Source organism: Chondrus crispus, genomic scaffold (genome assembly GCF_000350225.1).
Source record: "Chondrus crispus Stackhouse genomic scaffold, scaffold_5, whole genome shotgun sequence".
NCBI classification, from domain to species: domain Eukaryota; phylum Rhodophyta; class Florideophyceae; order Gigartinales; family Gigartinaceae; genus Chondrus; species Chondrus crispus.
In genome coordinates, this window is record NW_005179334.1 from 589,956 (window position 1) to 615,194 (window position 25,239).

The following is a 25,239-nucleotide window of genomic DNA, read 5'->3' on the forward strand; positions in this document are numbered from 1 at the left end:
CGTTTTCTCTTTCTCCCGTGCGGTTGGTCCAGCGCGGTAAGGCGCCTTGTAAATCGGGCGAGCACCGGGCTTGAGCTCAATCCGGTGCTTCGTGGCCCCGATTTTTCCCAGCCGGCCGGTCTACATGTCCTTAAATTCGGACAGTACCTCGAGGATCTCCGAGCGTACCTCGTCATCCTCGGCACCGATGTGGACATCCTCCTGCCAGGCGTTGGGGTCCTCCTCAGGGGCGGCGGTGTCTTCGGGTTTATCCGTTCCAACCGCCCCGAGGTGGGCCTTGGGCGGCGTGGCTTGTTCAGCCCCGCCCTTGTCCGTACGGTTATCGGCGGCTTCTTCCGCGCCATCCTTTGCGGTTGAGAGGTTGGAATTAAATATCCCTCCCCCTTCCTTAGCTTCGGCCGCTTCCGCGGCCGAGTCGCCAAGGGTCAGGATGTGAGTGGGCGACGGAAGAGCCAGTCCGATTACGGTATGCTTCGGGATGTGAACCGAGCGGTGTCCAAAATTGCTGAGCATTACTGAGAACGGTTTTTCGGGGACAACATCCATGACCCCCTGTGCCATGAGGGTCAAATTCTTGTGCGCGGTTTTTGGGGAGTTCTGTAAAAAACATAGCCCCCCTACCGGCGTGGCGACCCTCACCATGGCCTGCGTCATCGGGGGAATTGTCACCCCTCTGACGAGGCGGATCTTCCGTGACGGTGTGTTGGCGGGGAACGCCACCTGCTTCCGTTCGGGTTTATCCGACGGCGGCAGTTGTTGTGCAGTGCTCCTCGAGGCCATCTTGCGGTCGTGCCTCGAGGGGGTTGTTCCGACCAACGCCACGGGTGGCGCATCGTGGAACACGACCTTCCGTTGCGGTGGGAGGATCGCCTTGACGTGGCGATCCAGGAAAGTCGTATCGAGGATACAGTCCACGGCGAGGCTTGTGGCTACCAGGAACGGGACGCGGGCCACAAACTCACCGATTCGGACGAGCAGGGGGATTTCCCCTAGTGCCCTCATCGCGCAGTTTGACGCGTCGATGAGCGCTGGGCTCCGAACCGGTTTCATCGATGGTCGCCACGACTCGGCGACACACCGTAAATAGATGAGGTTCGGGCCGGCTCCTGAGTCAAGCACTGGCGTGATGGCGACCATCAACGCCTGCTTCTGACCAACCGTCGCGGAGATCTTGTAATTATGCTTCTTGAAGAAGCAGATGGCCTGGACTTCCGTTCGGTTACCCGGCTGCGCTTCCACTGGCGCAGCCGGATCGGGGTGCCTAAGCTTCTGAGGCTGGGCACGGGGAGAGACTTCGTCGCCTCTACGCGTCCTCCCCGGCTTCCCCCGTCAGCAGCAAGTCCTCGCGGGTTTCATCCGCGGCTCGCGCCACGTGGTCCTCGGTGTGGTCGAGGTGCGGTTCGTCGACCACGTTGACGCCCGCGGGGGCCGTTTGACGCTGGTTTCGCCAAGCGGACGGCCCCTGGCAGTTGAACGGGGATCCCGGGCGGAGGCCTTGCCGGATGCGTAGCTTCTGGTAATTGGCCTCTCGTGCCTCCAGAAGCTTGTCCTGCAGGCCCGCATCGGCAAGGACGGGGCACACCTCTTGTCGGTGCGTGGTGTCCAGGCAGAACCGGCACGGTGGCGGTCTGGGAAATCTCCCGCCGGAGAACCGGACGCGAGGATCCTGCCCTTGTCTCCCGTACGGTCCTGTGCGCACGTCGCCAGGGTTCGCGGGTGGCACTGGGGCGCTCGCCGTCGAGGCTGCCGGCGACGGATAATAACTCGTCGGTGGCGAGCTCATCGAGGTCGGCGTGGCGGTTTGGTCCGTCACGGCCAGGATTGCTTCTTCAGCCAATCCTCCGGCCGTCGGGATGTCGGACGCCGACTCAACTGACAGCACGGGCCTCGTCCTTGCGGTGCGGTCGAATCTTCTAGCCGCTCCGGACGGCTCTCGGTGAGCCATGGCTGACATCCCTTGTCGGCGGGAGGCCCGATTGGTTTCCTCGATCGCTCGCGCATAGCGAGCGACGGATTGGTAGTCCACATCCGGGTGCGTGGCGAGGTAGTTACGAACCTGCGCGCACGTGGCGGGCAGTAACCCCTCTACGAACAGGGACTTCAACCGCCTATCGGAGAATACCGTACCGCAGCGGAGTGCCTTGTCCCAGAGGTGGTTACTGTAAACCTCCTCCGTCATGTTTGAACTCTGACGGAAGGAGCTCACATCCCCAACCGCTTCGGAAATTACCTCGTCGGTAGCATAGGTGCGCAACAGAAAGTTGACCACCTGTGGGTACGTCCGGAGCAGCTCGCGCCGCTCTACGTCAACCGCCATGGTATTTCCATTGAGGCGGGACTGGAGTAGGGCGTGAGCCTGACCGGTGAAGTAGAACTGGAAGCACCACACGGCGGCTCCCTCGGTGATCCCGTTGTGGTCGCACGCCATCTTGAGGCGTGCGAGGAATCCCAATACCGCAATCGGATCTTGACCACTGAACGTGTGGGACCTCATCTGCACGTCCAGTTTCTTCCGATAACGGTTAATGTGCCGCGCTACTGTAGAGTCGTAGCGCGAGCTACGCCGTTCCAGGCGGTAGGTCTTGTAGTTGACGGCCTTGGTAAACAGGTCATTGAGGGGCCTGATTACCGTGGGCCGTCGCTCGTCGCTCTTCGGGACAGCCCGGCGGTGTCTGCCCGGGCGACGACGGTCCTCATCCGACTCGGTGTGGTAGTCTTCCGAGTCGGACGGGTCGTGCCGGTGCCGGTCTCGGCTCCTGTCGCGGCGTGCCCTGTGGCCCCGCCTGCGAGAGTCTTCCGAACCAGATGGATCATCATCGGAGGGGTATCCTCCCCCTCCGGCATCGCGGTATCGCCCGTGGCGTGCCTCGCGGTTATCGCGGTATCGCCAGCGGCGTCCCTCGCGGTCTTCATCCGTCCTGTGACGGGGGTCTTCTGCGTCGGAATACCGGGTGTATTCCGCTTCGGTCCTGTGCGTGCCGGGTGCACGTCTTCTGCTCAACCGGTACGGGTCCCGATTCTCTGTCTCGGGGAGCCCCAGGCGGTTGTCTGTCCCGCGGGGGTCGCCCGTACCGGCGAGTATGAGGAGGACATTTTCTGTGGTCCTCCCTGTAGCACCGTGAACGGTTGGGAGATAGATGGCTCTGCCCTCCGGGTGAGGGTCCATCCTATCAATCCCGGGTACGGCGCCGATCGGATCAGCGATATTAAAGCTTGAGCCCGGAACGGTTTGACGGCGCGGCGCCGGCGGCGGTACCGTGCCTCCCGTTTCGGTAAATGTCGTGGCCAGACGGATGGCCACGGCGGAGCTAATAGCTCCCTTTAGAGCCAATGCGGTCGGAGATTCGTCCTCCTCCGCGGCGAGCGCTGCCACCACCTCGTTGCGTACGAGGGGGCGATCTTCTCGTCCAGCAGGGCGCGGAGCGTGGTGTCCGCATGCTCCGCCACCAGTCTTGGTGCTGTTCGGTCGAGGCAAACCTGGACGACCTGAGGTAGTTCCTCAGCGAGGAAATCCTCCATCCAGGTTTGTAGTCGCGGGAGTAACGCGTCGTACAGGACTTGTACGCGGTTCCCCCCACCAGCCGGTAGCCCGACGGTGGTGTCCAAAACGGAAGGGGTCTTCTGGCCCCTGGTAGACGGCGGGCGTAGCAGGGCTTCCGGATTGTCGATCCCGGGGCGCTGTGAGCTTCTGCCACTGCGGGTACTTGCTCGCCCGGAGGCGGTATCTTCTCCGGCGGAATCCGCACGGTTCATCGTCGATGATCACTGGCGATCAACGTGGTGATTTTCGACCTCTTTCAATCCGATCGGTAATTGCTCGCGCTGGCGATCCAGTGCGGGCTCAACCTCTGTAGTTATACCCTCCACAAGAGTACCAAAATGTGGTATAACTACCTTCGTCCCGACCACTCGGAAACGAGGGGGGTTAGAGGTAAGGGAGCGCGCGCCGCTGGGTAACCCACGCGCGAACGCAAACCGTACGGAAGGACTCGAAAAGAGGGAAGGCTCACGTGGCCGGTGACGCGCAGCCGGTCGGTGGTGTTAGATCCCGACGGCCGGTCACGGGTTAGAAGCCTGACACTAAAAGGGAAACCGGAACGGGATAGCAATTAGCCGTAAAGGGAAGGGAGGCGAGTCTGCCCCCGTTTACTGGAACGGGGCAGGTGCCCCCGGTCTTAACCCCTAAGTGGGACGCCAGGACACCTGTCCCGCTACAGTAGCTGTTACTTACTGCATACCAGCTACTGCGATAAATTGGCTAATTTGTGCCATTAACTACTAATTGCTAATTACTTACCGGACGGGTCGCACACGTGTGCCCGTGGCCACGACCGGCGTCGACGGTTATGCCACGTGTACGCCGTGGAGGTACTACTGCGCTTTCCGAGGGCGCGTGCACGATTGCTACAGTAGTAATCGCCCGTCCAAGCGGTGCTCATCTCCCATCGGGGGTCGTGGTGTGGAATTGTACCACACACACCATACCTCGACTGTGTCAAAGTAGACCCTCCCACCAACAAGGAGACCACACGAGAGGACATAGCTGACATATACAGCAGTGCAGTAGGGGAAATAAGGTACATAGCCGACTCTACAAGACCCGACATCGCCTTTGCGGCGACAACACTAGCGTGAGCGCTAAAAGGACCTACGCAGCGCCACTGGAAAATGCTGCAACGACTGGCACAGTACCTCCACGCGACCCGCACGGAGGGAATCCTCATGCTAAGAGGAACAAAACAGGGCATCACAATCGACGCGTTCTCGGACGCCGACTATGCCAACGACGAGACGACGCGAAAACCTGTCACCGGCTCTATCACGCTGCTTAACGGCTCCCCGGTACAATGGCTCTCACGACAACAACCGATCGTCACCAAGAGCACATGTGAGGCGGAATACATAGCAGCCGCCGAAACCGCCACCCTCACAATCTGGCTCGCCAACATGATGAAGGAAACGAGCATACCGACCCGCCAACCCGTCCTGCACGTCGACAATACGGCCGCCGTGCAGATGGCCAAAAACACCGGCGCGACGCGCAGAAGGAAATGTATCGATGTACGATACCATTTCCTGCACGAGACAGTTCAAACCGGCAAACTCAAAGTATCGCGCATTTCCACCACAGAGCAAAAAGCCGACATATTAACGAAACCTCTCAAAAACACGCTGTTCCAAAAACATAAGCACAGCATACAAATCAATCCACCCCCCGCACCGCCAGGAAGCCCTCGCGTCCGGGGGAGTGTGGTTCCTTCCAGAACCGCCAACGACGCTCAGACTTCCTAAACACAACGCTAACATAATGGTTCCATCCAGATAAGGCAGCCCCCACAAATAGGGCATACAGCCATTTAGGGCTACCACAGTCAACAGAATAAAGTCGCCGTCGCCTCCGCCACCTTCGGGGGTCGGAGGCATCGGTCTGATCTTGGCATCACAGTTGGGACCTCAAAATCAGGATGTCCAATCCAATTTCATTTTTTGGATTGGGACTCTGTTCACTGGTGGGGCTGGAAATTGTGCAATACAGTCCAAATTTTGGATTTGACTCGATTTTTTACTACTGCTGTGGACGCTCTGACGTGGCTAAGGCACCACCTCCGCGCATCAATGCAATGCAATTCGGATCACCTTCGTTCATGAATGCAAGTTAGCATTTGGCCCTCCGGAAAGGTCGTGACTCCGATTCGAACCCGACACCAAGTGCATTCCAAAAGCCTCTTTCCCGCGTGGGTATAAAGCGGCGAAGAGTGGTGTCGGCCGCAAATAAACGAAGGCACACGAGCACGCACAGAGCGACTCAGTATGATCATTATTTCTCTGCCTGGCCTTTTCCTACCCCCTCTATGCTTTACCTCTCTGTTCCTCTCTCTGGGCCTCTTATCCTAGATACGACAGTTTTCACTCCTCTACATTACGAGCGGTAGTTCAGGACCCGGTAGCGGCTACAATAGTCTTACTAAGTAAAACCCCCATAGTGCCAAAGCACCAGTTGGCGCGGATGCCTACTGCTGCCGCGGCACCCCCGACGCAGGTGAATAATTCATAGCAGGAGGCAACGACGTAAAAGCTGGCACCGGCTCGTGCGCCTGCTGCGAAAGCCCTGGTTCACGTGTCTCTCACCGGGACCGTCTGCGACGCGTAGTCGTCAGTCAGGGGCAGCGTCAACAATGTCAACGCCTGCTGCGATTGTCCAGTCCCGTGCCATAGCCTGCCAGCAGGAGCCGCCGTACTAGCTGCAGACTCTGGCAGCGCACTCGCTGCTTCTATCTCCGTCACCACTCGCGTGCAACCACACACGTTTGTAAAGGAGTCAAAGCCCTGCACGGGGATATCTCCATCTCGTCCGATGAAGCCGGTGTGCGCACCGCCCGCGCCACAGCGCCATTTGCGCAAGGGAAGCTCCATCACTTCTTCACGATTCGAGTTTTCTTCCAGAGGGTTGGAAGTTGTGTCGTGCCCCAGTGCCTCCTTGATGATGTGGAACCCGGCGTCGAAAGCATTTCCCCGCCTGGATGTGTAAATGCTGACGAGTACGTTGATGACGACCCACAAGACGAGCATGAGGGCGAGCGGAAGGATGTTGACAATCGGCCGCGTTACCACGATTTCAATTGGACATGTAGCCGTCTCGCGCACTTCGAGGGTGAGGGGATTCAACTCCAACCGATTATCCTTTTCGCCTTGCCCAAGCTTCTGTAACGTCATTGAGCCTGTGACATACGCTTGGATCCTTGATATGAGACTGTGGGGACCAAAGTCGCAATCTAGTAGCTGCGCTTTCACTTTTCCACCATCTTCAAAGTTCTCTGCGATGGTAACCATGGTGTTGCACTCTTGTCCTGTCTCTGAACGGAGTGCCTTAGCAATGACTTGGAGATGAACATCAGAATCGATCTTATGCAAATTCGTGAAGAGGAGCGATGTGTCGTTTTCTTGTTGCCGTCTGTCCTTGACCCACTGAATGTAGAAGCTACTCCCGGTAATCTTACTCCTGCTGCTTATTCCTGTAAACAGGTGACGCTTCTCTATTATTGAAAAATTGTGCTTTGACCTTCCCCTTCAGCAGTTTTGAATCCAAACTCCCTCAAGCAAGAACAGTACGATACATTAGATCTGACTTCGCCCAATGTAGTTGTCAGCGGAATTTGAGCGCAAATCCTATTTAAATCTGGAGCCCGCGCTCGAAAGTTAGGGTCCATTTGGATTCGAAAGTCGCCCTTCTCACACCCACTCAGGCGCTTTTCACTCGGGACGGAGATGGCGATAGATGTGATGGCAGCAACCAAAATGAAGAGCATCGCCAGAAGGGGGAGGACAAGCCTGCGGAGTTGGATTTCGTTCCTGTAACGTGTGCAGCCCCTTTCCTTGTACGGGTACCTGCGCGAAATCCAGCAGAGAATGCTGAGGGGGTCGTCGCTGTTGACAAAGATAAAGGAACGGACCCAGGAGGTGTACTCGAAGCTTTTTTCGCGGGAGCTGAAGATGAGCTTGGAGGTGACTGACAGAATGTTGGAAATGATGAAGACAGTGAGCAATGATATGGTGACGGCATTGACAATGTCGCTGGACGTTTGAAGAGTAGAAAAGCTGAAATCGGGCGTGACGTTCAATTGCTGGAGAAGAGTCATGGCGGCCGATGTTGAGGATACAGAAAGAGAGAGAGAAGGGCGTGTGGAGCAAATGTATTTGCCCGAGGGAGATGCGGACGTTTGTTCCGGGGCTTCGCCGATACTGCAGATAGGCTCGATGTGATAGGAGGCTTTTCATCGTGAGAGGGTATTGATTTTGCAACAGTTTGGCGACATACAGTCTGAAGCAACACATCACCCTCGCTTCCTCCTGTGGATGTCGGATTGCATGACGAGCGCTCAACAGCAGAACAAGAAGGAGACTCGGGACCTCGACAGCATCTTGGTACCACAGTGGATCTCGTCAGAAAGGGAAGAAACGTTTCGCATACTGTACAGCACGTTTCAAAATTTTAGGCGATACATTACACAAGCTCCAAGGTCCCCTTTTTTATTTTCCCTGGCTCTCTCCGTCCCGCTTACTGTTGCGACACCCGAGTTCTTGGGAAAATTAGTAAGGGTTTGGAAAAATTAGTAAGGGTTACCCTGCAATCAGTTTGTTTACCCAGGGTGCGCTAGTGAGGAGAGCAACCCACGTTCGGCCCGCCGACATAGGGCCAGGGGTCGGTCCAAGTCGGGGTCCGGTCAAGGTCCGAGTTGAACATAAAATCCCAAGCTGAGCTCCGGCTTGGGGGAATCGATCTCAGCAACTTTCTGAGGTCGTGCCCTTTTCCTTGCCTACCGCGCGCGCGTCCGTACACCCAGACAATCCATTAAAGCGCTTTAGTTCTAAGAGCATTTTGTGCGGGTGGCGACATGTCGTTTGCGTGAACATAGAATCGGACTATGGGCTGGTTAGCTTCATACAGGCTCCGAAAATTACGAAACTGACGCAACCTGACCTTATCGAATTCGAAACAAAGTATTCGATGTATTCACGAAAAGTTTCCGACGTGAATAAGGAAAGAAGTGAAGACAACCAAATCAAGATGGCGTCGATCCGTGACTGCATGGACGACAACCTTCTCCATGCCTTATGCATCATGGGTGAAATAGAAGGAGCGTCCTCTGTGGAAGAAGCGACTACGGAACAAGTCAAAGACTGGTTTGACGACCAACTCGCCATGTCTTCTCGCGGTATTGGAACCAGACTCAAGACCGCCGTGAATTCTGTCAAGTACAAATTATGCAACGAAGATTCGGCTGGTGCTGCTCTCACTTTCTGTGTCGATGCCGTCCGCGCGCTTGATCAGCAGAATGCGTCCGATGTTCTCAAAGACTGAGAATTCAACTAAGGTAATCGACATGTTACAAGAAAAGGTAGAGCCAGCTATCCTGCGCAAGAAGATCAAGGACGAACGCAAATATTGGTCTAAGGGTGAGCGCGGCTCTATCGCGCATTTCAAGAAGCATCTCGTTGCGCAAGCAGTTCTTGCTCGAGATTTCGAGGAGGCGATCCTCGGAATGAAGCAGAACAAGAAACATGACCGCGACACCGGTCGTGGAGCTGATGTCGAGAAGAGCTTTAAAAAGCAAAAATGTAGTGAAGGTTCGGGCAAGAGAGGCCAACGCAAAGACGTAGAATCGAAGCAATGGACTGACGGTTGTCTAAACCCGAATTGCGACGGAACGCATCGTCTCAAAGATTGCATCAGTACCTCCCCTGAAGAGAAGAAGCAGCTTTTTAAAGATTTCTACGACTCAAAGAAGAAAAATAAATCCGCTAAGTCTATTAACGCGTACACCGATATAACCCAACCGCCGAATGCTGAAGAAGGACGGTACCAAATCCTAATCGAAGACAAGGTCTCGGCTATCGCTCTCGGCGACACGGGGGCAGATTTCAGCGCGATCTCTGCGGCAACAGCCGCCAAGCTTTCAACAGCGGATACCACTATCAACATCAAAAAATTTGACTCACCCATGGTTTTAGAGAGCGCCTTCAAAACCGACCCTACTGTAAAGTTCTCAGCGTCACGGTCGGTAGTTCTTTCCATCACCATTTTCTTACCGGGCTCTAATATCCCTGTTCGTATCCGTGGGATCGAGTTCCTTATAACCGACCAGGAAATGAACGAGGTGCTTTTGGGGCGCCCTTTTTTGAAAGCAATCGGTTTCAATCTTCACCAACACCTGGAACAAGTCCGTGAAGTCGTTCACAATCAGGACATCTCCAACATAAAATCTGGACACGCTAAGTTCTTGACGATGAACTACAGGGGACTCGCCTACCAATCAACCGACGATGACCTAATAGAATTACCAGAAGCAATAGCCGCCGGTATAGGCAAAGATTCGAAAGAATCCATCGATTCTGCTTTTTCCAAGATGCTCGGCGAAGCCCAGAACAATGGACTTACAGAAGAAGGGCTATCGCGCCTCATCAAGATGCTGGAGGATTACCGAGATATTTTTCGCATCAAACTGGGTCCTGATCCTCCAGCTAAAGTCGAGCCACTTCGGATCACCCTTGTCGAGAATGCTCACCCATATCGCTCCCCTTAACGTCGATATGCCTCTCAACAAAGCGATTTTATCGTGCGAACAATCAAAGAGCTGGAAGCGGCGGAAGCTATCTACAAGAACCCGAAGGCACGTTGGGCTAGTCCTGCACTCGCAGTTACAAAATCGGGCTCGTCAAGGCTACGTTTTACAGTGGATCTGCGGGGACTAAACGCCAGGACTGTTCCAATTACGTCGGCGATGCCACACCTGGAGTCACACCTTCAGGATATCCAAAGCAGTACTTGTTTCGCAAACTTGGACCTCGCTCACGGGTATTGGCAGGTACCACTGTCCAAGGAAAGTCTGGAGATCATGTCAATCCAAACACCAATCGGTGTTTACTCATCAAAACGACTCCTTCAAGGAGGTACCGATTCTGGCAACCATTTCCAAGCAGTGCTTCAAGAAAAGTTCGACGGACGCGTCACTAACATGCTGCAATGGATCGACGATTTGCTATTCTACGCAAAGGATGAACGAGCCCTTTTGGATCACATGGGCGAATTTTTTCGCGTATGCACCGAAGTGGGTCAAGGTACATGCCGAAAAATGTTCCCTCTTCACTAATGCAGCCCAATTTTGCGGGCGCATCATTACCAAAGAAGGCGTACAGTACCATCCGCGCAATTTCGAATCGCTGTTGGGCATGCAAAGGCCGACAAAGGCGGACGAGCTTCAACAACTCCTATGTGCCACCAACTGGATGAGAAACAGTATACCAGCATACGCAGTGACAATCGCTCCTCTCCATAATCTACTGGAATCCGCATACGCCAAGGCCGGAAAACGAACAAAGCTGGCAGTTCGCAAAAATTTCCATTGCCGACGAGTGGGGCGCCGAACATGATGAGGCTTTTGCTAACATCAAAACACAACTCGCCGCCTCAGTCAAGCTTGCTCACCCAAAGAGGGGACATTCCATGTGTCTCTTCACAGATGCATCGGACACCCACTGGGCAGCTATACTTACACAGGTCCCCGATCATGAACGACGGGTCCAAATAGAAGACCAACATCACGAGCCTCTTTGTTTTCTGTCTGGTGCGTTCAAGGGGCGAACAATGAACTGGTCAGTACCAGAAAAGGAAGGATTCGCTATAGTCGAAGCCATGTGTCGCTTAGACTACCTAGTGACGGGACACACCGTAAGTATCTTCACGGACCATGCCAACTTGGTCTATATTTACGACCCATACGGACATAATCCTAGCCTTTCACGACAAACAGCGACTAAGTTGATGCGCTGGGCAATCAAACTCAGCGCATTTCGCTATGTAGTCGAATATCTTCCAGGCGATCGCAACGTATGGGCTGATATGCTGACTAGATGGGCAGTGCAACCCAAAAGGCATGTCAACGTCAAGCGTGTTGCCACAATAAAATCTTTAATAATAGACCCTGTGAATCCAGTTTTGGACAGAAGATTGGATTGGCCATCACTTGGCGATATAAAGTCTTCACAGGAGAAATCGACCGAATCGCCGCCAAAAGGATTCAATAAAACTCGACATGGATTAATAAAGAACAAGGATATCATATGGATACCAAGCCAGGATGAGCTTATCAAGCTTCGTGTCATCATTGCAGCCCATACTGGATGGGGTGGACATCGAGGTCCGAATGTAACAGCAGCAGCAGTTAAGGCTCACTTCAACTGGCCGAAGATGAACGAAGATATCACGCAGTTCGTTCATTCCTGTCTACACTGTCTCTGCACTACCACTGGGAAAATAGTTCCTCGTCCACTTGGCCACGCTCTCCATGCTGTGCTCCCAAACAAGATTCTTCATTTCGATTTCTGCTATATGTCTCCTGGAGAAAACGATTTCAGGTACGTCCTGGTGCTTAAGGACGACCACAGTGGGTTAGTTTGGCTCAAGCCTACGAAGACAACAGACGCGGACACCGCCGCACACCACCTCATTGAATGGTTTGCTCTATTCGGTGTCGTAACACAATGGGTGTCCGATCGCGGCACCCATTTCAAGAACGAACTCGTAAGCCTCTTGCGTGACGCATATAAGGCGAACCACCACTTCCCTCTCGCGTACTGTCCGTGGTCAAACGGGACAGTAGAAGTCGTAAATAGAGAATTACTAAGAGCTACACGAGCTCTTCTCTCCGAGTTCCAACTCTCCCAACGATGTTGGCCAAGTGTTCTGCCGATAGTACAGTCGGCTCTCAATAACTCTAAATTGCAACGACTAGGTAACCGGTGTCCTCTCACCGTCTTCACACAGCTGCCGGCGAACTCTCCTCTGACTTCAATCACGAGTTCTTGTCGCAGTATACGATCTGTCCATTCCATCAACGAAGTCCGTCTTCTGCAGAAGATTAACGCCGACCGTATCCATGCTTCGATGGATGATATGCACAAAGATGTAGCAGAAAAATCTACTCGAAAACGACAAATAGCTGTAGACTCCTACAATCGCAAAGTAGGAGTTCGCCCTATCATTTTTTCTGAAGGGGATTTCGTTCTTCGCGGCACGCTGTCTCGCGAAAGAGGCCGAAAACCGTCTCTACGGTGGAGGGGTCCATTTCGGGTAGTCGAATGCAAATCGGAGTACATATTCCTCGTTGAACATCTGCTCACTGGCAAGCAAGAAGAAGTGCATGGGCGTCGCCTAAAGTTCTTTCGAAACAAGGACTACGGAATTACAAAAGAATTGAAAGAACACCTGTCGTATCAGCAAAACGAACTCCTCGATATCGAACGTTTTGACGACATCCGCCGTAAACAGGGGAATATTGAGTTGGAGGTCAAATGGAGAGGTTTTACTGATGAGGAGACCGACTGGGTAGCTCTTTCCACCCTCACAGAAGACGTACCAGTTCTCGTCAAAGGTTTTTTCGCTGATATCAAGGAGAATGGGTCTACACGTCAGCGAACTCTGGTTTCTTCCATTTAATAAGCCTTCATTTCTTTCGTGCTAAGACGTATGGGGCGCTGTTGCGACACCCGAGTTCTTGGGAAAATTAGTAAGGGTTTGGAAAAATTAGCAAGGGTTTGGAAAAATTAGTAAGGGGTTACCCTGCAATCAGTTTGTCTGCCCAGGGTGCGCTAGTGAGGAGAGCAACCCACGTTCGGCCCGCCGACATAGGGCCAGGGGTCGGTCCAAGTCGGGGTCCGGTCAAGGTCCGAGTTGAACATAAAATCCCAAGCTGAGCTCCGGCTTGGGGGAATCGATCTCAGCAACTTTCTGAGGTCGTGCCCTTTTCCTTGCCTACCGCGCGCGCGTCTGTACACCCAGCCAATCCATTACTTACCGTACTTTTTCTGCAATCCTCCTTCTACATTTCCCTCGTCAACTTGACTAGTCTATTTGCAGTGGTTGTGCAAGAGGGATCTTGGTTTGTCTAACGATGGTCTGTTGGCTGGCGACCTGGTTAGGTGGGCAAACTATCTAGAGATTCTGTCGTGATCAATCTACGTCCTTCTACCCTTGGGTATCACATTTTTTCTTTGCGTTGCTCAACAACCAATTTGCTTCGACTATTCTCATCCCTGCCCCCGTCTGCTTCTTCGTCCCGTTCTCCGTCTCCTTTCCTATCCTGGCCTCCTTGTCGGTCTCCGTCTCGACCTCTGTCTCTCCCCGCGTCTCTATCTCGGCCTCTTCCCACGTCTCCGACTCTGTCCCTTCCGTTGTCTCCCTCCTTGCTTCCGCCTCGGTCCCGACCTCCGTCTCGCTGTCTCTATCCAACTCTGTAACCCTTTCAATCGTTCTTTCTCATTCTACTCTCTGCTCCGTCCCTATTTTCAAACTTACCGTTTCTATTTCGAATTCTCTCTTTTCTTCTTTTTTCTCTTTTTTCATCCTGTGGCTATGAACTACCGCTGTCGTGTCTCAGCTGCCGTGATAATTTAGCGACCTCTTATTGTTGGTAATTGCGCCATGTAATGTCTATTGCATGGCGTCCGTTTATTGTAGCCTTGTTCTGTACTTGTGCATCTACGTTGCTGTTGTAAAACGAGGACTGAAGGCTGCGGTGCTCGTCCGACGGGCACGCTGCACACTTGCTCGCTACCCGCTCGACTAGCTCGACTCCGCACTTCATCGTAGCCCCGACTATTTCTAGTGGCACTCTCCGTATCAACCTATATCTCTCCTCCTCCCTCGCTCCTTCCCATTTCTTTTTTTCCTTTTTTCTTTCTCTGATCAGAGAAAAAAATGGAGAAAAAGGGCGAAACGAGGAGCGGTAAGCGAGGGGGATAGACAAGGTATTGGTGAGCGACAGTGTGGTGCAAGGAACGATGCCCGAGTTTACTGAGGGAGACGGACCGTGTGCGACTAAGGGCCAGTCCTAACAAAGGACTTTTTTCTCGTTTTTCCTTTCCCTCGCCCCGTTTTTATTGAGTTCTTCACTAAAATCGGAAGCACATTGCTGTAGTTTTTACTGTAATGCCATCCCAAAGTTCCACTCCTCGGAAATGGAACAGAGTCTGGACGGTCTGCAGATCCATGCAGCATGGAAGGTACAGCAACGCCTCCTCGCGCATACACATGGCCCAGTCTGACTCCCTGTAGCTCGACAAAAGCAAAGCTGGACGACGTGTTGCTATAATGAGGTCCCTCGATGTGCATGACCAAAACGGTCATGATAGATCAGCAACCGCCAGTATCCAACACAGTCCTCCCCAGCACTCCCTTTCCTTCGTCAGGGTTTCAAACTTCTTATCTACCAATGAAGTTAAGTCCTGAAATCCACCGCCGAATTAAGCTCGTCCTATTGCGAATGCGGCGTAGAAGGATGTTTTTGTACCTGCTCGCGGCTGCGGCAATTCTTCTCAATTCCAAAAAAGACAAGAAAACGCGGAAAGTACGCCTGGAATTGCGTTTGGGGGAACAACTGACGTTTGAAAATTTGACTCTGGTTTATGATGACGCTTTGTTCTGCAGGGCTTTCAGAGTGCCACGCCAAGCGTTTCATGAATTGCTTAGTAGCGTTAGGCAGTCTCTCCAGAAGAATATCGAAATGGGACGACAGGCAAAACGACGGACCATTCCACCGGATGTACGCCTTGCCGTGACGCTGAGGATGATGGCTGGCGCAAGTTATCTAGACTTAATGGGTACTTATCAGATGTCTAAGACATCAGTTTAGAATGTGTTTCATTCTACGTGTACAGTATTGTCAGAAAGATTGCAGCTGCCCGGGTTGCCGTCCACAGTGTCTGGTTTACGTCACTCGGCAAAAACTTTCAAGATGTCTCGTAATCCCCCGTCTCCGCTTTTTGGTTGCGTTGGCGCTTTAGACGGCATAGCCATCAAAATCAAGAAGCCCGCGTGGTGCCACGCACCGAGCACTTTCTTTTGTAGAAAGCTGTATTATGCTTTACCTGTGCAGGCTGTAGTTGACGCTGACTATAGATTTTTATGCTGCTCGGCGCGTTGCGTAGGTTCAACTCATGACTCTGTGGCCCACTCTGTATCGGCACTTGGGCATTATCTAGAATCTGGCAAGTTGCATTTCGAGTGTTGGATAGCGGGGGATGAGGCATATGTTTGTACGGAGTCTCTGATTACGCCCTTTCCTGCAGCCAGTGCGACGGACGCGGAAGACGCATTTAATTATTATCATTCTTCCCTCCGAATGCATGTAGAGCAAGCTTTTGGGATGCTAGTCGGTAAGTGGAGGATCTTGAGCCAACTCAGTTTTTCGCTACACACTAACGCGCGTTTAATTGTTCTTTCTATGAAGTTGCATAATTTTGTTCTCGATCGTGCAGATGTGAGGATTACGAGAAGTTTTACTGGGGAAGAATTGGCCGAACTGGAGGGCGATGAGCAGGGTTGGTATCGCAGGATGAAGGATGACGCCGCAGAGATTGTGGCGAATACCAAGGAAGCCCGTCGTGAGCTGTCTAGAAAACGGAGGAGCATGGTTGACATTATAGAAAGAAGGGGCCTATCGAGACCACCGGTGATAGATGCAGAGGGCCTCCGAAAAAGAAGTCGAAAGTAGTTAGCCTGTGTTTTTACCTTGTCATCGTGGCCGAAACCAGTGTGGGTTGGCGGTGGGAACGCGCAAGTCCTATCAAGGCTCGGTCTCCTCGCTGGGCTTGCTAGCGCGTGTAGTCTAGGATGCAGGTCACTGCCACTACCTTAAAGAGCCGCCATGCCGCATGCATCGGACGACTGTGAAAAGCCGCGGTTTCGCGCCTCCTATTCTCGACCTTCTGCTTGCGGAGGGGGGTCAAACCTCCGGCGCCCTTCGCAGTCACCGTATCACCAACGCGCGCGGCCTTTTCTCGCATACATGAGCAGTTCGGGGCGGTCCAGGTCGCCTTGTCCTGGCTGTCAAGCCTTCGGTGGGGAGGCCCGCGCCCGTTGAGCCACGATAGCAGTGGGGCGCCCTTGTCTGGCCAAGCAATTGCTGGCGAATAGTCATCCAGCAACCATTGGTTGCTGGGGTTGGCAACCCCAGCCGGCCTTCGGTCACGCCTCACGCCCACACGTGTCCACCTGTCGCACCCCGTGCGAGATTTCGTTGCGCGTTTATGTGCATAACTCGGCCCTCCCCCGTCTCGACGCCCACGTGAAATTTGCGACAGTCGTTTGCTAGCATTTCACACTCTGTTTAGGAAACGGAGCACCACCGGACGGCAGAAGGGTACTGTTACAGGTACAACCTGCAAGCGCAATCCGCAGGATGTTGAGCAGTGATCTCCGGACAAATCACACAGACTTGGTCCTCAGGAGATACATGAATGGATAAATCAACAAAAACAGATGAACCCAATTTAGTCACACAGCGCGTAGTCAAAGCCTAACGCGCAACAACAGTTGCAGATCAGCAACAAACACAATAGAAAACAGCCGTCCTGCGAGCCAACAGCTGCAGCCTCAACGACAGACCACGGTGGGAATCAGCAAACAACCGCAACAGCTGTCACAGCCTAACTAGCGACGACTCAGACGCCAGCGTCTTCCCCCCCGCCCTCCTCTCCTCTCGCCCCCCGCTTCTCTCCATCCTTCTCAAATACCCCATCCTATGTCCCTTCGACCACCGGCCAGGAACTGACAGACCCCTCTCACCTGCCACGTTCACCGCGTCCTCCCTTGTCCAACGGACGTCTAGACCTCTTTGCCAAGTCCCTTCCACGATCCCTTTTTGACTCGAACGGTTGCGTCCAGCCATGAAGCAAGATCCATAATTGAAACATGTCTTGGAATGAACAGCACTGCAATCGACCGGTGTGTCCGCACACTGCGCAATTTGCAGTGTCAGCACCTACACGTTTTCGTACTGCCAATCCCGATTACTCACTGTGGTTGATCCAGATTCCTCATCCGCTGCGCACAACGCGCAACAGTACCCAGAGTTCAGCTTTTTGAAATCAAATGCCTCCTTGGCATCGATCATGAAATAGAGAGAAGCCGGGGAGGCTGCTCTCTAGTTCATGATCGATGATGAAGTGGCTTCGCCGAAATCCCTTTCCTGTGAACCACCCTGCCCTCGCTCCCTCCCCCCCGGCACCAACCCCCCTTCCCCCCCAAATATGACCACGTCCCCTCCTCCCTGCCACCCCTGCCTCGCGCCCGACCACCACGCCCCATCACCATCTTCCTCACCTCCTCAGTACCGTGACCAACACACATCCTCCGACATGCTATTGTCCCCGCCACCGCGTCATCCTCCTAACATCGACACCGACACAGTCTCTCCCCGCACCCTCCATCCCTTCCATATCTTTCGTTTCATATCTCAATCCAGCCCCCTCCATCCCCCCCTCCCTCCTCCCATATTCCTTCCCCCCCTTCCTTTACCCCCGGCCCTAGGCGTGTCATGTCCGCATACCCACTTATCGCCTTGACCGTCAACTCGCCCCCGGGCTTGCCCGCTTTCACCACCAAGCGACTTGGCGCAGAGCTTGCATATCACCCGGAGCTCTCCTGTGGGAACCCCGACAAATTCCATTTCGCCATGGACCCTAACTCGCACCTTCACCACCACCACCACGATCACCCCGAGCCCTCCTCCCCGCAGCCCGCCGTCCCGCGTGTAACGACCGCGCCGCCCACGGCCCCAACGAACCTCACACCACCTCCCGCTCCACCGCCATTCACGACGCCGTGCGCGCCATCCAGCAAGACCCCGCCCTCTCCGAGTCCCAGCAGGCCGAGCGCATCCACAATCTCTTCGCTGGGGCCCGCCAGCGCGCCCTCAGCCGCGAACCCGACCTCACCCGCCACACCACTCACCGCTTCTCCGGCAAGGGCGTTTCCAAGTGCTGCGAAAACTACACGCGCAACTGCTGGCTCAAGGCCGCTTGCTGCGGCAAGTACTACCCTTGCAGACGCGGCATCGATGAGGATGAGGACCACGAAATCGACCGCCACGCTGCAGAGCTGGTCGTCTGCGTCGCCTGCGGCGACCAGGACAAGCCCGTCGCTGACAATTTCCGCTCGTGCGGCGTCGTGTTTCAAACACGGCGCCGGACGAGCGGCACTTGTTGCCAAGTTGGCAGGTACTTTTGTGGCGCGTGCAAGTTTTTTGATGACTCCAAGGGGAAGGAGGTGTACAATTGCCACCGGTGTGGCATCTGTCGCGTGGGTAAGGGGCTCGGAATCAGGGTAAGGCAGGGATCCCGAAGATGGTACTGTCGACGGACGGGCACGCGTTGTTGAAAGCGCTGCTGCGTACCAACCCATTACGGCAGCCGACATGCCAGGCTCTACGCAAGTTCAGGATTTTCGCGGGCGTGGAATTGGACGGGCCGAGCCACGAGGTGCCTCACAAAATTCTGTCAAGAACGTGATGGAAAAGATTGGGCATCCGTTTTACACGCAGGCTCAACACACCCCGACTTTTGTTGTAGCGCACCATCATACATGACTACCCACTGCATAATTATCCCTCGTCCTCATCGTCGTTGACTTCCCGCTGCACCCATTTCTCGTATCTATCATTAACGCGCGCGAATGCTTTCAGAGAGTCGCTGTAGTGCCTCTGAAGTAGTTCGATGTATTCCGTCGGAGCATGTCTGGATTTCGCAGCCTCCAGTTTCAAAACTGAAGACTCTAGCACGTTTACGAGGTCCTGCTTGTCCTTCGACCACTGCACTTCCCGCGACACCACGCTCTTTTGTTCACCCGAATTCCAATGCCAGCTTATCTCCTCTTCCCGTGAGATGGACTCCCTTATCGCGCTTGTCACCTCTGTGATCAAGTTTCCGGCAGCTTTGTCAGTGTTTCCACTTAAGCTCCTACGGTGGCGCCTCGTTGTAGACTCCGACTCTGCAGGCCGGACCCCATCATTAACGACTCGCATGTGCAACGATGGTACACCCTCATCGAAACCACCATCCATCATAACTCGAGATGAATTCCGCACGAATTCATCGTCACAATTTGGCGTCCCCAACCCGGAAACTTTAAAAAAACAAGCATCCGCTTTCCCAAAGCCGTAAGGCTATGTCTTCCATTATCCAACGTTGGCAAAAAACTCCTAAAATTTTCCGGATCGTTTTGTCCCGAACGCTCCCACCTATCTTTGTAGACAGTGAACCCAGTGCGTGTCCGCGCATACTGGTCCTTAAGTACAGATGCCGCTCTAACGCAAAGAGGTGGAAGACTCGGTTCGGCGTCCTCGACCCATCCATCAAAAGAGTACTCAATATGCTCGGAAGGGTCATTAAAGCGATCAGCGATTCTTGCCCAGAAACTGTCCCGAGATCTTCCTGCGTCAAGCTGCGCTCTTTTCAGCTCTTGCTGTAACAAATGGATAGATTGGCGACAATGTTCATTATGGCGGAGCATTATGATAAGCCTAGAAAATTCGGAGAGTGTAAAAGCAGGTTCACTTCCAGCCGAACTTGTGCCTAATTCAGCCGTATCACCCTCTCTTAGATCACCAGCAGCATCCAACACAGTGTCAACCTCTGCATCTGAGGGAGCAGGGTACACACGCGCGCGCTTGGAAAGGACGGGGTTGTCTATTTTCATCATAAACTCATCAAAAGAGGGGCAAAGCAGATTGGATGAGATCGTCTCTCTAAACGGAGATACCTTCAATATGAAGAAAAACCACATAGCGATCGTTTCTCAACATGATCTCGTTGAGTTTTCCGTATGCCTCCCTCTTCCAATGCCTCGCCATTTTTTGATGCTCCTTCTTCTTCAGGGATTTAAAGTATGAGAACATGAGACGTCTGTCCTTGACCTCGGGTGTTTCTGGAGCAGCTCGACTCTTCCCCTGAGAATGTGGGTCGAGCACCCCGTCATTGCGAGCAGTAATATTGTCCTGACCAGACGCGCCGATACTCGGCGGAAATGACGGGGGGTTCACGAAGAGCTTACAGGGAGATGGAGGACAAGGGGAATCAAAAACGGAGCTTGCCCCTGGGTTCTGGGGAGGGGGTATGGAAGGAGATTCATTGTGTTCCTGCGCGAAGCTGGCATCGAGTACACGTGCAGTGTCGCAAGCGATCTGATCGGCAGCTCGGTGTGTTGCAGGTCGTGTCTGCGTAAAATGTCGAGGAGATCGCCGGAGTGCAGGCGGGGAGCGGGGAGCTTTGGAAATAGTATTACGCGCCCTTGTCATCGCGCTTGACTTGTGTGGGTTTCTTCGGACAGAGAGGGAGAACTTCTAGCATATAAAGGGCGCGGAGAAAGGCGAGGACGAAGGCGGGTGAGGGCATGGCGGCGAGCTGGGCGGTTCGAGCGGGGAGGAGCTGAGGAATGTAGATGCGGCAAAATGGCGGGTTCAAAATCGCGTGACCGCGCGTCACTGTATGTCACCGTAGTGGGCACTGGGCGGCCTCTGATGGGCGCCCGACGGCTACGATTTGAGGCCGTGAGGGGCGCCGGGAACCGTTCCTGTGCACACGCTTCTGTAAGCGAGCTAGCATGTGGGGGACTACAGCGCTCACTCTATAAAATGGCGGGGGAAGGTACTGTGTCTGGTTTGTAAAATGCTAGCAAGTGACTGTCGCAATTTCACGTGGGCGTCGTGCATGGCGGTGGAGCGGGAAGTGGGGTGAGGTTCGTTGGGGCCGGGGGCGGCGCGGTCGTTACACGCGGGACGGCGGGCTGCGGGGAGGAGGGCTCGGGGTGATCGTGGTGGTGGTGGTGAAGGTGCGAGTTAGGGTCCATGGCGAAATGGAATTTGTCGGGGTTCCCACAGGAGAGCTCCGGGTGATATGCAAGCTCTGCGCCAAGCCGCTTTGTGGTGAAAGCGGGCAAGCCCGGGGGCGAGTTGACGGTCAAGGCGATAAGTGGGTATGCGGACATGACACGCCTAGGGCCGGGGGTAAAGGAAGGGGGGGAAGGAATATGGGAGGAGGGAGGGGGGATGGAGGGGGTGTAGCATAAACACCCCCAGACGACTGGAGGTGTATGCGCAGTTCGACCTGTAGACCCCGGATCGGAGAAGGGGTGAAGCGGGCCAACCAGCTACGGAACCGAGCTCGGGCCCGGGTAGCGGTGGTAGAGCGGGAGCGAGCAGGGACGCGCGCACGCACGAGCGGATCGACGCCTCGACGCCCCGGAGCAGCACTGCGTGACGTACCAGTGCTGACGGGCGGAGGCGGTTCCGTGCTCGCTCGAGTGCTGCGCGTCCACTCCGGCTCGGCTCCGACTAAACGCGCGCGAAGAGCGAAGGCGACGTTTAGAATAAGCTGGGTGGACTGACCTTGGCGGTCGGTTGAGGACAAGCCCGTGCTTGTCCCCTTCCGCCGCCGTCGGTCCGCTCCATATTTAATATACAAAACAATCTATCATAACACTACAGTACCGAGGTACTGTAGTGGGCTACTGTAGTGCAGGTCGGCCTGCACTGTAATACTGTCAGCTATGTCGAGGCTGACAGTACACGTATTACTCGTGGTGCGTACGCGCTTCGTTCGCGCGCTGTACACAGGTGCACGTGTATGCGCGTGTCCCCTGTCCCCGTGGTGTACACGTGGACACGCGCAGTTGTACTGTAGAGCTCGACGCTCTACAGTAGCTGATCTAGTTCTTGATCTAATCTAATTTAAAGCCCCGGGGGGGGGGTTATGCTACAGGGGGCTGGATTGAGATATGAAACGAAAGATATGGAAGGGATGGAGGGTGCGGGGAGAGACTGTGTCGGTGTCGATGTTAGGAAGATGACGCGGTGGCGGGGACAATAGCATGTCGGGGGATGTGTGTTGGTCACGGTACTGAGGAGGTGAGGAAGATGGTGATGGGGCGTGGTGGTCGGGCGCGAGGCAGGGGTGGCAGGGAGGAGGGGACGTGGTCATATTTGGGGGGGAAGGGGGGTTGGTGCCGGGGGGGAGGGAGCGAGGGCAGGGTGGTTCACAGGAAAGGGATTTCGGCGAAGCCACTTCATCATCGATCATGAACTAGAGAGCAGCCTCCCCGGCTTCTCTCTACTTCATGATCGATGCCAAGGAGGCATTTGATTTCAAAAAGCTGAACTCTGGGTACCCTTCTGCCGTCCGGTGGTGCTCCGTTTCCTAAACAGAGTGTGAAATGCTAGCAAACGACTGTTGCAAATTTCACGTGGGCATCGAGGCGGGGGAGGGCCGAGTTATGCACATAAACGCGCAACGAAATCTCGCACGGGGTGCGACAGGTGGACACGTGTGGGCGTGAGGCGTGACCGAAGGCCGGCTGGGGTTGCCAACCCCAGCAACCAATGGTTGCTGGATGACTATTCGCCAGCAATTGCTTGGCCAGACAAGGGCGCCCCACTGCTATCGTGGCTCAACGGGCGCGGGCCTCCCCACCGAAGGCTTGACAGCCAGGACAAGGCGACCTGGACCGCCCCGAACTGCTCATGTATGCGAGAAAAGGCCGCGCGCGTTGGTGATACGGTGACTGCGAAGGGCGCCGGAGGTTTGACCCCCCTCCGCAAGCAGAAGGTCGAGAATAGGAGGCGCGAAACCGCGGCTTTTCACAGTCGTCCGATGCATGCGGCATGGCGGCTCTTTAAGGTAGTGGCAGTGACCTGCATCCTAGACTACACGCGCTAGCAAGCCCAGCGAGGAGACCGAGCCTTGATAGGACTTGCGCGTTCCCACCGCCAACCCACACTGGTTTCGGCCACGATGACAAGGTAAAAACACAGGCTAACTACTTTCGACTTCTTTTTCGGAGGCCCTCTGCATCTATCACCGGTGGTCTCGATAGGCCCCTTCTTTCTATAATGTCAACCATGCTCCTCCGTTTTCTAGACAGCTCACGACGGGCTTCCTTGGTATTCGCCACAATCTCTGCGGCGTCATCCTTCATCCTGCGATACCAACCCTGCTCATCGCCCTCCAGTTCGGCCAATTCTTCCCCAGTAAAACTTCTCGTAATCCTCACATCTGCACGATCGAGAACAAAATTATGCAACTTCATAGAAAGAACAATTAAACGCGCGTTAGTGTGTAGCGAAAAACTGAGTTGGCTCAAGATCCTCCACTTACCGACTAGCATCCCAAAAGCTTGCTCTACATGCATTCGGAGGGAAGAATGATAATAATTAAATGCGTCTTCCGCGTCCGTCGCACTGGCTGCAGGAAAGGGCGTAATCAGAGACTCCGTACAAACATATGCCTCATCCCCCGCTATCCAACACTCGAAATGCAACTTGCCAGATTCTAGATAATGCCCAAGTGCCGATACAGAGTGGGCCACAGAGTCATGAGTTGAACCTACGCAACGCGCCGAGCAGCATAAAAATCTATAGTCAGCGTCAACTACAGCCTGCACAGGTAAAGCATAATACAGCTTTCTACAAAAGAAAGTGCTCGGTGCGTGGCACCACGCGGGCTTCTTGATTTTGATGGCTATGCCGTCTAAAGCGCCAACGCAACCAAAAAGCGGAGACGGGGGATTACGAGACATCTTGAAAGTTTTTGCCGAGTGACGTAAACCAGACACTGTGGACGGCAACCCGGGCAGCTGCAATCTTTCTGACAATACTGTACACGTAGAATGAAACACATTGTAAACTGATGTCTTAGACATCTGATAAGTACCCATTAAGTCTAGATAACTTGCGCCAGCCATCATCCTCAGCGTCCCGGCAAGGCGTACATCCGGTGGAATGGTCCGTCGTTTTGCCTGTCGTCCCATTTCGATATTCTTCTGGAGAGACTGCCTAACGCTACTAAGCAATTCATGAAACGCTTGGCGTGGCACTCTGAAAGCCCTGCAGAACAAAGCGTCATCATAAACCAGAGTCAAATTTTCAAACGTCAGTTGTTCCCCCAAACGCAATTCCAGGCGTACTTTCCGCGTTTTCTTGTCTTTTTTGGAATTGAGAAGAATTGCCGCAGCCGCGAGCAGGTACAAAAACATCCTTCTACGCCGCATTCGCAATAGGACGAGCTTAATTCGGCGGTGGATTTCAGGACTTAACTTCATTGGTAGATAAGAAGTTTGAAACCCTGACGAAGGAAAGGGAGTGCTGGGGAGGACTGTGTTGGATACTGGCGGTTGCTGATCTATCATGACCGTTTTGGTCATGCACATCGAGGGACCTCATTATAGCAACACGTCGTCCAGCTTTGCTTTTGTCGAGCTACAGGGAGTCAGACTGGGCCATGTGTATGCGCGAGGAGGCGTTGCTGTACCTTCCATGCTGCATGGATCTGCAGACCGTCCAGACTCTGTTCCATTTCCGAGGAGTGGAACTTTGGGATGGCATTACAGTAAAAACTACAGCAATGTGCTTCCGATTTTAGTGAAGAACTCAATAAAAACGGGGCGAGGGAAAGGAAAAACGAGAAAAAAGTCCTTTGTTAGGACTGGCCCTCAACCGTCTACAGAAAACAGACACGCATGCATGAAACATGCCTCATTTCTCATTTTCTACTTTCTACCCGCCGTTTCGTGAATCCACCCATAAATCCTATCACCTCAACTCGCCTACACAACTTCACCATTTCCTCTTTTTTACCCCAACAATACGTAAACGCACCTTTAGGATAAGGTCGTCTAGACAAGTCTTGTCTAGACGACAAGCAATTTGCCATGACTGACCTCATATGAGGCCAGCTTTTTTTTGCAAAAATATATAAATTAAATCGAAAATTTAAAACATTCAGTTTGGACACCATTTCTTTTAACGTATACGCGCTCGACAATAACATCTTGCAAAACATTGCCATGGCGGTTGTCAATGCACAGAGAGACTAAGAATCTAATCAAGTATCAATGATGAGTTGACTTTCTAA

General features: G+C 53.8%; 3 protein-coding genes; 2 read left to right on the forward strand and 1 right to left on the reverse strand.

Moving 5' to 3' along the window:
- The first annotated feature begins 4,668 nt into the window (after nucleotides 1-4,668).
- On the forward strand, nucleotides 4,669-5,292 carry CHC_T00006701001 (hypothetical protein). The gene has a single exon (XM_005718837.1). It carries the CDS (start codon nucleotides 4,669-4,671, stop codon nucleotides 5,290-5,292), a length of 624 nt encoding a protein of 207 aa, XP_005718894.1.
- A 9,193-nt stretch (nucleotides 5,293-14,485) lies between these two features.
- On the forward strand, nucleotides 14,486-14,611 carry CHC_T00006702001 (hypothetical protein). Its single transcript, XM_005718838.1, has one exon. It carries the CDS (start codon nucleotides 14,486-14,488, stop codon nucleotides 14,609-14,611), a length of 126 nt encoding a protein of 41 aa, XP_005718895.1.
- A 10,016-nt stretch (nucleotides 14,612-24,627) lies between these two features.
- On the reverse strand, nucleotides 24,628-25,038 carry CHC_T00006703001 (hypothetical protein). XM_005718839.1 is given in 2 exon segments: nucleotides 24,628-24,867; nucleotides 24,868-25,038. 1 exon segment carries the CDS (start codon nucleotides 25,036-25,038, stop codon nucleotides 24,868-24,870), a length of 171 nt encoding a protein of 56 aa, XP_005718896.1. The 3' UTR covers nucleotides 24,628-24,867.
- Nucleotides 25,039-25,239: the final 201 nt, after the last annotated feature.